Genomic DNA, 15,153 nt, shown 5'->3' with positions numbered 1-15,153 from the left:
TGCTTGGCGGCGACCTGCTGGTGCCACCCCCTTATCAGGCTAGCCGAGAAGTCTATTTGACCTGGTCCAGATTGCGTTTGTAGATGAAAGGAATGAGAAGATAAAAGCCCCAAAGGATGATGACTACAAGTTCATCACTGTATAAAGTTACATTGTAGCATTCATTCATATAACAGTTATTTGGAGAAGGTGGCTTAGTGGTAGAGTGCTTCCCAACATGCATGAAGCCCTGGGTTCGATTCCTCAGTACCACATACACAGAAAAAGCCCATGCTGTGGCTTAAGTGGTAGAGTACTAGTCTTGAGCAAAAGTAGCTCAGGGACAGCACCCAGGCCCTGAGTTCAAGCCCTAGGATTGTCAAAAAAAAAAAAAAAGCAGTTATTTTGCACTTGCTCTGTGCTACAGTTAGTAAGCAGGACAATTCGGGGCTGGGAAGGTGGCTCAGTGGTAGAGTGCTTGCCTTGCATGCATGAAGTCCTGGGTTCAATTCCTCAGCACCACATAAGCAGAAAAAGCTGGAAGTGGCGCTGTAGCTCAAGTGGTAGAGCACTCACCTTGAGCTGAAGAGCTGAGGGACAGTGCCCAGGTCCAGAGTTCAGGCACCATGACTGGCAAAAAAAAAAAAAAAAAGTAAGCAGGACAATTCAAGCCTTGAAACTGGCAAAAATGAAAAGCAAAAAACCCCCACCTACTTGTACAGAATAACACAGTGTATTAAATACATAGTCTTAGCCGGGCATTGGTGGCTCACACCTGTAATCCTAGCTACTCAGGAGGCTGAGATCTGAGGATCACGGTTCAAAGCCAGCCCAGGCAGGAAAGTCCATGAGACTCTTATCTCCAATAAACCACTCGAAAACCGGAAGTGGCACTGTGGCTTAAGCAGTAAAGCACTCACCTTGAGCTGAAGAGCGTAGGGACAGCACCCAAGCCCAGAATTCAAGCCCCACGACCGACCAAAAAAAAAAAAAAAATCTGATAAATATGTAGTCTTTCCTACATGAATGTGATTTCAAAAACTAATATTCTCTAAATTTAAAAATGACCTAAAGGGCTGGAAATGTGGCTTAATGGTAGAGTGCTTGCCTCACATGCAAGCATTCCTCAGTACCACATAAACAGAAAAAACCAGAAGTGGCACTGTGGTTCAAGCGATAGAATGCTAGCCTTGAGCAAAAGAAGTTCAGGGAAGGGTTGGGAAGGTGGCTCAGGGGTAGAGTGCTTGCCTTGCATGCATGAGGCCCTGGGTTTGATTATTCAGCACCACATAAGCAGAAAAAGTCAGAAGTGGCTCTGTGGCTCAAGTGGTAGAGTGCTAGCCTTGAGCTGAAGAGCTGAGGGACAGTGCCTAGGCCCAGAGTCCAGGCCCTACGACCAACAAAACAAACAAACAAAAAGAAGCTCATGGACAGAACCCAGAGTTCAAACCCCAGAAGAAGAAGAAGAAGAAAAAGACCTAAAGAACGAGATGTACAAGTCGTTATGTTGAAAATGAACTTTACAAATTTGACAGTGGGATGGGGGTGGGGGGGAGGATGGGAAGGGAGGGGAAGGGGAAACTAAGGAGGAGGCAACAATGCTTGATAAGAAATGTACTCATTATCTGTATAGTATTTTCACAATTAAAAAAAAAGAAAAAAGAAAAGAAAAGAAAAAGACCTAAAGTAAATAAAGCTCTGAAAAAAGGCAAACCCAATAGATAGTAATGGAAATCTGATCAGAAGTTGCCTAGGACCTCTTCAAAGAAATGTACTGGAATGATGGGAATGTTTTGTTTTGTTTTGTTCTTTTTGTCCTGTACTGGGGCTTGAATTCAGATCTGAGTGCTGTCCCTGAGCTTTTTTGGCTCATGACTAATGTTTTACTACTGAGCCACAGCTCCATTTCGGCTTCTTGGTGGTTAGTTGGAGATAAGACTCTCACAAACTTTCCTGCTTAGGCTTGTTTTGAGCCTTGATCTCCAGATCTTAGCCTCCTGAATAGCTAGAAATTACAAGTGTAAGTGATGAGCACCTGCTCTGATCTGTAATCTTAGATACTTGGGAGGCTGAGATCTGAGGATAAAAGTTCAAAACCAATCCAGGCAGAAAAAGACTATGAGACTCTTATCTCCAATTAACCAGTAAAAAGCTGGAACTGGAGATGTGGCTCGAGTGGTAGAGCGCCAGCCCTAAGTGGAAAAAGCCAAGTCAGAGTGCAAGGCCCTGAGGTCAAGCCTTGATACTGATATGATACATAATAAAAGTATCAATTACATTTACTTTTTTTTTTTCTTTTTTTTGGGTCCGGTCGTGGGGCCTGAACTCTGGGCCTGGGCGCTGTCCCTCAGCTCTTCAGCTCAAGGCTAGCGCTCTACCACTTGAGCCACAGCGCCACTTCCGGCTTTTTTCTTTTTGCTTATGTGGTGCTGAGGAATCGAACCCAGGGCCTCAGGCATGCAAGGCAAGCGCTCTACCACTGAGCCACCTTCCCAGCCCCTACATTTACATTTTTTGCTTCAGTAATTTTTACTTTTAATTCAGGGGTTGGGGGCAGAAGCTCCATGGTAGAGCCCTTACCTAGTGTTAACTATGTACAATATTAAATAAGTAAAGCTCTAGTCTACATAAGGCCCTGAATCCCTGTACTGCAAAAACGAAACAACAACCCCAAATGATCAAGTTTGCATATGTGTGATGGTACAGTGTACTCATCAGTGCTTCTGCACAGCTTTACTCCAGAACATTTCTGGGTCCTTGGCAATGGTGCTGGTCCTGAGGCTTCCAGCAGGAATGTGCTTCGGAAGCTCAGTGTGCTCCTTAATAGAGCCTTGTCTGGAGTCAGAATGACTTGGGGTGGGGTTTAAGGGGCAGGGTTTCTGGCCTGGATAACTGCCCATATGACCTTGGGCAATGTACTTACCTTATCTCTTAGTGTCTCCCTTTTCTCATCTGTAAAATCAGGATGGTAATAACACCTCAAAAGACCTTTGAGGGCTGGGGGTACCTCAGGGATAGGACTTTATGATTGAGATGACTGAGATAAGGTAACAAGTGAAAGTCTCTAGCATCTACCTAGAGACAAGACTGTTTGGGCCCACGTACACACTTGTAGTCACAGCAATCAAGAGGATCATTTGAAACTGGGTGCTGGTGAGTCACCCTTGTAATTCTAGCTACTCAAAAGGCTGAGATCTAAGGTTCTTGGTTCAAAGCAAGCTGGACAGAAAAATCCCTGGAGGTACTCTTTTTTTTGGGGGGGGTCCGGTTGTGGGGCCTGAACTCTGGACCTGGGCGCTGTCCCTCAGCTCTTCAGCTCAAGGCTAGCGCTCTACCACTTGAGCCACAGCGCCACTTCCGGCTTTTTTCTTTTTGCGTATGTGGTGCTGAGGAATCAAACCCAGGGCCTCAGGCATGCAAGGCAAGCGCTCTACCACTGAGCCACCTTCCCAGCCCCCCTGGAGGTACTCTTATCTCCAGTTAACAACTAAAAACAGGAAATGGTGCTGTGGCTCTCATGGCAGAGGGCTAGTCTTGATCACAAAGAGGCCCAGGCCCTGAGAGTTCAAGCCCCACAACTAAAAAACAAAGCAAACAAAAACCCCTCTGGGCCTGGAAGGTGGCTGAGTGGTAGAGTGCTTGCCATGCATGCATGAGGCCCTGGGTTCGATTCCTCAACACTACATAAGCAGAAAAAGCCCGAAGTGGCACTGTGGCTCAAGTAGTAGAGCACTAGCTTTGAGCTGAAGAGTTGAGGGACAGCGCCCAGGCCCAGAGTTCAGGCCCCACAACGACACATACACACACACAAACAAAAAAGCCCTCAGGACCAAAGTCCAGGCCCTGAGTTCAAGCCCCTGTACTTGCACACACACACACACACACACACACACACACACACACACACACACACACACACACAAAAGGATCACTTGAATTCAAGTTTGAAGCCAGCTTGGGCAACCCAGTGAGCTTCACATGGTAAAACAACAAAACACAAACAAAAAGGGTCATACATGTCTGAAATCCAGGACTCAGGAGGTCATGGCCAGAAGATTCCGAATTGAATTTTAAAAAGGGCTACCAGAAGGCGGGTGCCGGTGGCTCACGCCTGTAATCCTAGCTACTCAGGAGGCTGAGATCTGAGAATCCCAGTTCAAAGCCAGCCCGGGCAGGAAAGACTGTGAGACTCCTATCTCCAATAAACCACTAGAAAACCGGAAGTGGCGCTGTGGCACAAGTGGTAGAGCGCTCGCCTTGAGCTGAAGAGCTGAGGGACAGCGCCCAGGCCCAGAGTTCAAGCCCCACGACCGACAAAAAAAAAAAAAAAAGGCTACCAGACCATTTCCCCAGCAAAATTTCTCATTCTTAAAAAAAAAATAGAGGGCTGGGAAGATGGCTCAGTGGTAGAGTGCTTGCCTTGCATGCCTGAGGCCCTGGGTTCGATTCCTCAGCACCACATAAGCAAAATGAAAAAAGCCAGAAGTGGCACTGTGGCTCAAGTGGTAGAGCACGCTAGCCTTGAGCTGAAGAGCTGAGAGACAGCGCCCAGGCCCAGAGTTCAGGCCCAACGACCGGACCCCCCCCCCCAAAAAAAAAAAATAGAGGCTGGGCATGATGTCTTATGCCTGTATTCATATACTGGAGACAGTATATAAATACTCTATCTATCTATCTGTCTATCTGCCTATCTATCTGTCTATAATTTTCCCCCTTTGTGGTACTGGGGTTTGAACTCAGGGCTCTGAGCTGCTTGGCTTATTAGCCTGTGACTGGTACTCTACTACTTGAACTGTACTTCCAGCTGGCTTGTTGCTGGTTAATTGGAGATGGAGTCTCCCTACCCACCGATTAGGATTACAGGCATGAGCCACTTGCATTCAGGTTTGAGGTCAGCCTGGGCAAAAAGTTAGTGAGATCCCCATCTCTACAAATAATCAAAGCATGGTAGTTTCATCTATAATCCCATCTATATGAGATGCTCTAAGTAGAATTTGTGCTTCACAGCCAACCCTGGGAAAAAAACTAAAGATCCAGTCAGAAAAACAAAAACAAAAACCCTAAAACAAAAGGGACTGTGGAGGCCAAGCACTGGTGTCTCATGTGTGTAATCCTGGCTACTCAGAGGAAAGCTGAGATCTGAGGATCACAGTTCAAAGCCAGCCCAGGCAAGAAAGTCCCTAAGACTCTTCTGATCTTCAATGAATCCCCCAAAACCTGGAAGTGCAGTTATGGCTTAAGTGATAGAAAGATAGCTTGTACAAAACAGCTCAGGGATAGGCCTAGGCCTTGAGTTTAAGCCCCATATCTGGGAAATAAAAAGGAGGGAGGCAAGGGCTGGGAAGGTGGCTCAGTGGTAGAGCGCTTGCCTTGCATGCATGAGGCCCTGGGTTCGATTCCTCAGCACCACATAAGCAAAAAGAAAAAAGCCGGAAGTGGCGCTGTGGCTCAAGTGGTAGAGTGCTGGCCTTGAGCTGAAGAGCTGAGGGACAGCGCCCAGGCCCAGAGTTCAGGCCCCACGACCGGACCCAAAAAGAAAAAAAAAAAAAAAAAAAGGCGGGAGGCTGAGGGGAAAGTATGTGGCTTAAGTGTTAGAATTCCTGCCTAACAAGTATGAGGCCCTGAGTTCAAACTCCAGTATTGCCAAAAAAAAAAAAAGATTAACATTTTTTTTTGCATCTTGAGGGTTGGAGGCATGGCTCAGTTGGTAGAATGCCAGCCAATGAGCAAAAGAATCAAGTACTGGGCCAGGCGTTGGTGGCTCACCCCTGTAATTCTAGCTACTCAGGAGGCTGAGGTCTAAGGATCACCATTCAAAGCCAGCCCGGGCAGGAAAGGCCGTGAGACTCTTAGCTTCAATAAACTACTAGAAAACCAGAAGTGGTGCTGTAGCTGCTTGCCTTGACCTGAAGAGCACAGAGACAGCGCCCTAGCCCCATGACTGACAAAAAAAAAAAGAATCAAGTACTGGGCTGAGAAGGAGGCTCAGTGGTAGAGTGCTTGTTTGGTATGCATGAGTTCCATGCATGGGTTAGATTCCTCAGCACCATATAAAAGGAAAAAGCTGGGAGTGGCGCTGTGGCTCAAGTGGTAGAGCGCTAGCCTTGAGCTGAAGAGCTCAGGGACAGCGCCCAGGCCCAGAGTTCAAGCCCCACAACTGACCAAAAAAAAAAAAAAAAGCAGTTAGAATCAAGTACTGAGTTCAAGTTCTAACCTTGTATCAAAAAGAAAAACAATTACATCTTGGGACCCCAAATTCTCATTCTAAAGTATAAGGGGAAAAAAGAGGAGGAGGAAGAAGATTAATGAGGAACCAGAGCCTTTGCCTAGCATGCAGGTGGCTCTGTGTTTGACCTATAGCACACCAAGAAAGGCTGGGGGTCAAACCCCAGCACACACACACACACACACATCGCAATCTAGCAGGGCACCAAGTATTTGTCTACTGAATTTTCACTCTGCCATAGCCCCCTGTGTCTGTCTTTGCCATGTTACCCCTGCCAACATCCACCAGCTTTTCCATAAGTATGAGAGGACCCTAAAATTAAGGGGGCACAAAAGTAAGTGTTTGAATGGGGGTATTCCCCCCATCCTTTTCCTCCTCCCTCTTCTCCCCCCTTCTATCCCTTGGCGCCTATAATGACTAGTCGGTCTGAGGCTAAGTGGTAGTTTTGCCCACGGTGGGGGGGCTTAGAAACCACGCCTGCCCCAGGGGCCATCCTGGCCATTCCCAGCAACCCCTATCCCTCCATTGTTGAGATGGGTCTGAAGGGCGCTTGGTGTTTCCCATGGTGTGGGTGCCGGAGACAGCGGAGGACTGAAAGAGGAGCAGGTATGGAGGTAGATGAGGATAAAGGGGGCTGGCAGGCAGGCAGCTGAGTAGGAGAGACACCAACCTTCAAATCAGCGAGCAGAAGAGGATCCCTGGTGGGAGGGGGATTCTTCACCGTGCAGGGTGATAAAGCTTTAAGCATTGCAAGATGGAAATGGCAGAGCACTATCTGAAGTACGGGGGCCCTTTGGAGCAAAAGAGACTTGGGGAGAGCAGGGAGACTTTGTAATTGCTCTGGCTGCATCTCCATGAAGGCAATTCTCTCTCAATATCTCTTCTTCACAACCCTGCTTCTACCACCAGCACTCCGCACCTCTTCAAAACTCCAGGCATAGTTAGGTGCTGGTGGCTCAGGCCTGTAATCCTAGCTACTCAGGAGGCTGAGTTCTAAGGATCATGGTTCAAAGCGAGCCTGGGCAAAAAAAAAAAAAAAGTCCATAGAATCTTATCTTCAATTAACCACAACAAGCTATAAGTGGAGCTATAGCCCAAGTGGTAGAGTGCTAGCCTTGAGCAAAAAAAGCTCAAGGACAGCACCCAGGCCCAGAGTTCAAGCCTCAGGACCAGTACCCCAAAACAGAAACAAACAAAAAAAAAACCCAGGCATCTTCTCTAGCTTCTTTCCTTCTCAACTGTGGATAAAGGTGGAGGGGAGTTAAACATTGAACCCCTCTTTTCTTCCTTCAATCCCCCTTTTAGGCCTGGATCCCACTGCTCCTCCAGATCCCAGCCCAGCTATTGTTCCCATTGTGATTGAAGGAGGGCTGTCTTCCCAGGGCACTGGTGCCTACTTCAGTAGGAAAGCCCGACTCTCCTTTCGCCACCAGCTCCATGATGTGGCCTCAGCCAATGACTCCACCATTTGAAGGGGACTCTCAGGAGGACTGAACTTCCAGGAAGAATTGGCAACCTTCCTTCCGGTCCTAGAGTTGGGCTCCTCCAAATGTGAAATGGCCTCATTAAATTTGTCCTGAGTTGCCAAGTGTTTGTATATGTGTGTGTTGGGAGTGGGGCAGTGAATGGTGAACAAAACACTGATCCCAGGCGGGGCTAGCAGGAAAGTAAATTTGCTGAAATCAAGCAAACTTCCCTTGAGCAAGTTGAGTGTGGTAACAGTATCTGCAGGGTTGGGGTCTGGGCAATACAGTAGATGGGATTAAGAAGCAGCATATCTACACAGTATCTAGTGCCTATTCCCTGACTCCAATGGGCCAGGAAGAAAAAAAAGACTTATTTTTGGTCATGGGTATTGAACTCTGGGTCTGGGTGCTGTCCCTGAGCTCATCAGCTCAAGGCTAGTGCTCTACCACTTTGAGCCAAGGTATCATTTCTGGTTTTCTAGTGGTTAATTGGAGATAAGAGTCTCACGGACTTTCCTGGGACTTTTCTGTCTGGGCTGGCTTTGAACTGTGATCCTCAGATCTCAGCCTTCTGAGTGACTAGGATTACAGGCATGAACCACCAGCACCTGGCTGATTATTTATTTTTTGGTGCTAGTACTGGGGCTTGAACTCAGGGCCTTACGTGCTCACTTGGCTTTTTCTACTCAAAGCTGACATTCAACTACTTGAGTGACACCTCCACTTCTGGATTTTTGCTGGTAATAAGGATCTCATGGACTTTTCCTGCCTAGGCTGACTTTGAACTGTCATTCTCAGATCTCAGCTGTCTATATAGTTAGGATTATAGGATTCCAGGTATTGAGTCACTGGCACCCAGATAAAAATTGTTTCTTCTTCTTCTTTTTTTTTTTTTTTTAAATTTTTGGGTCCGGTTGTGGGCCTGAACTCTGGGCCTGGGCACTGCCCTCAGCTCTTCAGCTCAAGGCTAGCGCTCTACCACTTGAGCCACGGTGCCACTTCCGGCTTTTTTCTTTTTGCTTATGTGGTGCTGAGGAATTGAACCCAGAGCCTCATGCATGCAAGGCAAGCGCTCTACTACTGAGCCATCTTCCCAGCCCAAAAATTGTTTCTTCTAAGCTGACTTTCTATTAGGGGAAGGCAGACAATAAGCAAGTAAATAAGAGTGATGATAGTAACAGATGCTGTTATGAAGAAATTAAACAGGTAATATCAGTGGGGCAGAAAGAGTGGGATTTCTCCAGTTTCAGGAGGTTAGGAAAGGCCTTTCTGATGAGATGACATCTGATCTGAGACTTGAATGATGAGTAGCTAAAGGAAAACCAAGGAGTGATGTATCAATGTGAGTCACTGATAGCAACAAATGTACTACTTTGATGGAAGAGTATAGACAGTGAGGGAGTCTGTGCATGGGGGTGTGGGCTCTCTGGGCTTTCTACTCTACTCTAAAAAATAAAGTTTATTGGGGCTTGGAAGGTGGCTCAGTGGTAGAGCGCTTGCCTTGCATGCCTGAGGCCCTGGGTTCGATTCCTCAGCACCACATAAGCAAAAAGAAAAAAGCTACAAGTGGCATTGTGGCTCAAGTGGTAGAGCGCTAGCCTTGAGCTGAAGAGCTGAGGGACAGCGCCCAGGCCCAGAGTTCAGGCCCTACGACTGGACCCCCCCCCAAAAAAAAAATAAATAAAAAATACAGTTTATTATAAAAAGAATGTGTAAGGGTGGCATTGTACTAGCAGTAGAGTGCTTGCCTAGCATGTGTGAGGCCCTGGGTCACATTCCTAGAACCTGAGAGGGGTAGGGATTATGAAAGAATAGGCCCAGGCAGAGAAAATAGCCAAGTGTTATAAGTACAAATGCAAAATCCCATAGAAGGAAACAGAAAAAAGCCAGTGGCTTTTGAGTGTCAATGTGAGGGGACTTGCTGGGCCTTCCAGATCATGGTAAGGAATGGGAAGACATTAAGCAAGGAAGCAACACAGTCTCCGTTACAAAGATCCTTTGGTTGCTGTACAGGAAAAGGATTGTACAAGGCTAAGTATGGTTCAGAACAGTAGTGTGGACATGGTTAGAGGGAGATTAATTCTATTATTTACTTTGAACATTTTTTTTTTTTTTGGTCAGTCATGGGGCCTGAACTCTGGGCCTGGGCGCTGTCCCTCAGCTCTTCAGCTCAAGGCTAGTACTCTACCACTTGAGCCACAGCACCACTTCCAGATTATTTTCTGCTTATGTGGTGCTGAGGAATCAAATCCAGGGGCTCATGCATGCGAGGCAAGCACTCTACCACTGAGCCAACTTTCTAGCCCCCTTTGAACACATTTTTAGAACATAACTACTAGGTTGAACCTGTCGTGCAAGGGAGAAGAAAAAAGAATCAAAGATGATGGTAAGAGGGCTGGGAAGGTGGCTCAGTGGTAGAGTGCTTGCCTCATATGCATGAGGCCCTGGGTTCAATTCCTCGGCACCACATAAGCAGATAAAGTCAGAAGTGGCGCTGTGGCTCAAGTGGTAGAGCACTAACCTTGAGCTGAAGAGCTGAGGGACAGCACACCCAGGCCTAGAACTCAAGCCCCATAACCAAAAAAAAAAAAAAAAGGTGATGGTAAGACAGGAAGGTCTGTAAGAACAGGCTCTGCTACAAAAATCTAAAAGTACTGTCAGGGGCTGGGAAGGTGGCTCAGTGGTAGAGTGCTTGTCTTGCATGCATGAGGCTCACGGTTCAATTCCTCAGCACCACATAAGCAGAAAAAGCTTGAAGCGGGGCTGAGGCTCAAGTGGTAGAGCACTGGTCTATAGCTGAACTGCTGGTGGATAGCGCCCAGGTCCAGAGTTCAGGCCCCACAACCGACAAAAAAAAAAAAAAGTACTGTCAGACACCAGTGGCTCACACCTGTAATTCTTACTACTCAAGAGGCTAAGGTCTAAGAATCACAGTCCAAAGCCAGCCTGGGCAGCTAAGTCTGTGAAACTCTTAACTTCAAGTAACCACCAAAAAGCCAGAGTGGAGCTATGGCGTAAGTAGTAGAGCAGTAGCCTTGAGCAGAAGAGCTCAGGGGCACCCAGGCCCAGTTCAAGTCCCAGGGCTGTGCCAAAAAAAAAAAAGTACTGCATGTTACTTAACTTTGAGGTACACATGTTTAGGTTCAGAGGTTCCTCTATTCTTCACTGAATCAAAAACCTCATTATCTCCTTAGGAATTCTCTCTCCTCTATCACTTCTTGGCTTTTTAGTTCAGATCAGTTTTGTAGAAATCTTCTCTCCTGTTCACTGAACCTCTCAGGGGAGTATTTCAAATGTAGTTTCTATGAACCTCAGACCCATAGGTGGGGAGAAAAGGAGGTTTATTAATAGACTGGGAATGTATCACTGTTAACAAGAGCCACTAAGCTCTTTTAGTCCTTGGCTTAAGTAGGGAGAGCTATGGAAGGGCCAGAGTCCATTCTCAGCCTCTTATGGAAATGGTGACTTCCAGAGCCGGCCAAAAGCTCTTCCCACGTCTGACCACTGTCACCCAACATCCATTTTAAATTCCACTTGCAGACAAGGCCCACTTCTTTCCCCAAAGCCAAGATGTCACACTGCTGCATACTGGCATTAGGATGAGATGAGAGGGGATAAAGATGGAAGGGTTAAAGTCAGAGAGTTCTTATGCGTTTTAACACTGATGACTAGCAGGAGGCAAAGTAGGGAAGATGATTCCCCCATATAAAAATTTAGATTTCTACCCCAAACTTGAACAGGAAAGGAGTAGTTGGTAGCTCCTACATCTACCAATTCTGGTGGCTTAAGTGGCTTTATCCAGGTGGTCTGAAAAAACACTTATAAACCACACACTCAAAGGCCTTCTAGTAGTAATGAAGCACTCATAAGCTCACTTTATCTCTCTCCCAACTTCCTGAAAGCTCAGTGCACAAACAGGAGTTGCCTAGACAAGTTCAGGCTTGAAGTCAAGAAAAGAACCCCAAAGTCCAAAGATTCTGTTTGACAAACTGTTTATTAAATTTGGTATTAGTATGGGGGTGGAGGGTTGTCTCTTATTGTATTCTAGAATCTCAGAATTCAGGAGGGCGGTAAAGTGGCAATAGTGAATTTAGGTATTTTGTCTCCCAAAAGGACCTGTCGCTCTACTCCTGATTTTTCAATAGCTGCCAGGCGAATTACACCTCCACTGGAGCCATCCCGTTCCATGGCCAAAGCGAGAGCTGTGGATATAAGGAGAAAGTTGGGCTTAGAGTTAGTTGCTGGGAATGCCATAAGGAATAAAGAAAGGGCCCAGTGCTGGTGGCTCACACCTGTAATCCTAGCTACTCAGGAGGCTGAGGTCTGAAGACTATGGTTTGAAGCCAGTTGGGGCAGGAAAAGTCCTTGAGCCTCTTATCTTCAACTAACCATCAAAAAACTGTTAGCAAAGCTGTGTCTCAAGTAGTAGAGAACTAGCCTTGAACAGCACATTAAAAAAAAAAAAAAAAAGGTTTGGGTAGGAGAGTAGGAAGGTCATAGGCCCAGAAGTCCAAATACTCACCATTGGCAGTGAACTGCAGACATTCATCCTTGGTCATGCCTTCCCGGTAGGTAGCATCCACATAGCCATAGATATATGAGCTCCCAGAGCCTCCAATGGCAAAGGACTGCCTTACCATCATACCTCCCATAGGAACGGAGTATACCTGCCAGATGAAGGGAGAAAAGTCACCAAATTTACTTTCTCCCAATACAGGTGTCCATTTTAGGCTGCTTTAGGGAGAGTTAAAAAATGAGGTAGAGACAAAAAAGAGAAATAAAAAATGGCTAGGATAGGGTGATCACAGATATGACTCCAGTGCTCTGGCAGAGGGAGGGTCTGACCTGCCCTTTCTCTTGAGGGTCCCAGCCTGCGATGATTATTCCTGCCATCAGGTCTTCACGGTATCGGTAACACATCTCCTTAAAGAGACTAGCTGCTGTGTGAACCAGTGGAGGCTCATTAAGCTCAATGCTGGGGAAGGAGAGGACACCGAGAAAGTTAAGTGTCAGAACCTAAGACAATGTCTTAAGTCCCAGATCCCTTTGGCTACTTGCTCCTCCCCTGCCCACAAGCACCTGTGGAAACCAAGCTGGTAAGTGACGGCATCTGCTACTGCTTGGGTATCAGCTGCTGAGCCTGAGCGACAGCAGAAAATTCGGTCATGAATGGGGGTCAGCTTGTCAGTCACTCGGTTGGCGATGTAGGACCTACAGGATGGCAGAATAGTGAGGAAAGGACCTCATCTTCCTTCTACTTCCATCCATCCCATCCACTCCTTCAGGGCTCAAGGACAGAAATTCAAGGCTAGGTGCTGATGACTCAAGCCAGTTTTGACAGCTATTCAGAAGACTGAGATCTGAGGATCACAGTTTCAAAGCCAGCCTGGGGTAGGAAAGTCTGTGAGACTCTTATTTCTAACTATCAAAAAGCTAGATGTGGGGGCTGGGAAGGTGGCTCAGTGGTAGAGCGCTTGCCTTGAATGCCTGAAGCCCTGGGTTCAATTCCTCAGCACCACATAAGCAAAAAGAAAAAAGCCAGGAGTGATGCTGTGGCTCAAGTGGTAGAGCGCTAGCCTTGAGCTGAAGAGCTGAGGGACAGTGCCCAGGCCCAGAGTTCAGGACCCACGACCGGACTCAAATAAAAAAGAAGCTAGATGTGGTAGAGCATCAGTCTTGAGTGAAAAAGCTAAAGGACAGTGCTGGCCAGTACTTGGGGGGAGAAATTATCTAAAAGCATTATCAGAGACTAGCTTAAGTGGCAATGACTTTTGCCTAGCAAAGTCAAGGTTCTGAGTTAGAACCCCAAATCATCCTCCTTTCAAAAAAAAAAAAAAATCAAGTTATTACCTAGTGATTCTCACTCAAAACTGGATGGAGATCAGATTTTTACAAATATTTCACCAAAGGATGAGGGAAACTGGAAGTAGTCGTTTCAGGGATAAATCCTTATCTTCAGGGGGATTTGAAACTTCTTTTTCCACAGTCTGTGAAGGGCAAGGATGGGCAGGAAGGGTTGAGGAGATGACTCGGTGACACAACACTTGCCTAGCATGTGCAAAGCCCTGAGTTTGATCTCTAGTACGGCAGGAAAAAAAAAAGAGCTGGCAGACAGGGCAGGTTAAGAAAGATGGGTGTTCACCAATCTGTCCTGAGCACGGCTTACCCAGTGGTTGTTCGGGAATCAGCCCCCAGAACCACGCCCCCGTCAAACTGCACAGCCATGATCGTGGTCTAGGAAAAAGGAAGGGAAGGGTGAGTCTAGGCTTTTTCACACCCCAACTTCAACCGTCCCTCACCCGGTTTCCAGACTACCAAATCTGTGCAACACTCAAGGGGGGTCAACACCTGCAGAAGATCAGAATGTCAGCTCTCACATTCGGTCGCTTTCAGGATGCAGGCAGAATGAAGTTCTACGAAATGAAGTACTGGCCCCCTCCAGCATCCCGAGAAGTCGTCTCCCGCAGCCTCCCGCGCCGCAGGGTCTGCCTCCCCTCCCCCATCCGCCCCGCGCAACCCCACCCAGGCTTCCCCCTTCCCCCGAGCTCGGCTGGGTTCACATCTCCTGAACCCTGATTCTTTCTTTTCTCACCCCTGTGGTCACTTCCCGGTTTTCCCAATCAGGAGCAAGGGCCTCGGGCCCCCAGGCCGGGGAAGGTCCCATTCCCGCTGCAGTTACTAAGGTAGCCGCCATCTTCCTCCTCCAGCGCTACCACAAAGCAACTGTCGTAAAGCGCGCTGTCACTCTCGTTAAGTAGCTTTTTTGCGTCTTTCCGGAAAGGGGGGGGGGGGCTAAGCTAGAGCGCGGTTGACGGCAGAAGGGAAAAGACGCATAGACGCGGTTCTTTTGCGACAGTGGAACACTTGATGGCAGTGTGGCAGGGAAGGAGCATCTGGGGTTCACTTAAAAAACAAAAAACCCTTTGGCCTTGGGCTGAATTAATCTATTTGATTGGAGTGTGGTAAACACTGGAGAGTGAGAGTTGGAATGACCACGCCTTGTTTTCATTTTCTTGGGTAGCATAAGAGATGGAATTACTTGGGCCCTATGCTATTTTCACTTATCCAAGAACCAGTAACTTTGCCTTACCAATTGCACCGCTTTCTTTTTTTTTAATTGCACCGCTTTCATTTGCACAATTCTGGGAAGTCCTCACTAACTCTTTCATGCTGTCATTATAGTGGGTATGAGTGCTATATTGTGGCTCTGATTTATATTTTCTTAATAATTAGTGATGTGGGTCAGATTTTCACGTGCTAATTGGCAATCTGTGGATCTTTGGAGTCATGCAATGTGTATTCAAGTTCTTAGATTTTTTTCTTTTGTTTGAGTTGTGGAGTTTTGAACTCAGGGCCTTGCCAGAGAAGTGCTCTACCATTTGAGTTACAACTCCAGCCTTTTTTGTTTTTATTATTTTTCAAATAGTATCTTACTTTAGGCTGGGACCAGGCCTGGAGCATGATTCTGTTTATGCTTTCTGC

The 15,153-nt window shown here is 46.9% G+C and overlaps 2 protein-coding genes across 3 annotated transcripts; one reads left to right on the top strand and one right to left on the bottom strand.

Moving 5' to 3' along the window:
- The first annotated feature begins 6,738 nt into the window (after nucleotides 1-6,738).
- On the top strand, nucleotides 6,739-7,712 carry LOC122108581 (uncharacterized protein C17orf114). The gene is made up of 2 exons (XM_042680570.1): nucleotides 6,739-6,811; nucleotides 7,511-7,712. The coding sequence occupies exons 1-2, from the start codon at nucleotides 6,739-6,741 to the stop codon at nucleotides 7,675-7,677; spliced, it is 240 nt and encodes a 79-aa protein (XP_042536504.1). The 3' UTR covers nucleotides 7,678-7,712.
- Nucleotides 7,713-11,646: 3,934 nt separating this feature from the next.
- Psmb6 (proteasome 20S subunit beta 6) lies at nucleotides 11,647-14,406 on the bottom strand. Of its 2 annotated transcripts, none has more exons than XM_042680610.1 (6): nucleotides 14,264-14,406; nucleotides 13,838-13,905; nucleotides 12,751-12,882; nucleotides 12,517-12,646; nucleotides 12,194-12,338; nucleotides 11,647-11,873 (listed from the first exon to the last, which is right to left on the bottom strand). In XM_042680610.1, the coding sequence occupies exons 1-6, from the start codon at nucleotides 14,363-14,365 to the stop codon at nucleotides 11,731-11,733; spliced, it is 720 nt and encodes a 239-aa protein (XP_042536544.1). In that variant the 5' UTR covers nucleotides 14,366-14,406; the 3' UTR covers nucleotides 11,647-11,730. The 2 variants fall into 2 exon arrangements, with proteins under 2 accessions (XP_042536544.1, XP_042536545.1); XM_042680611.1 differs by having other exon boundaries at nucleotides 11,738-11,898; nucleotides 12,190-12,338; nucleotides 14,264-14,398.
- Nucleotides 14,407-15,153: the final 747 nt, after the last annotated feature.

Source organism: Dipodomys spectabilis, unplaced genomic scaffold (genome assembly GCF_019054845.1).
Source record: "Dipodomys spectabilis isolate Male_0828 unplaced genomic scaffold, ASM1905484v1 ptg000062l, whole genome shotgun sequence".
Classification (NCBI taxonomy): Eukaryota; Metazoa; Chordata; class Mammalia; order Rodentia; family Heteromyidae; genus Dipodomys; species Dipodomys spectabilis.
The sequence above is the reverse complement of the archived record's forward strand: the minus strand, read 5'-3'. Positions and strand labels throughout refer to the sequence as shown.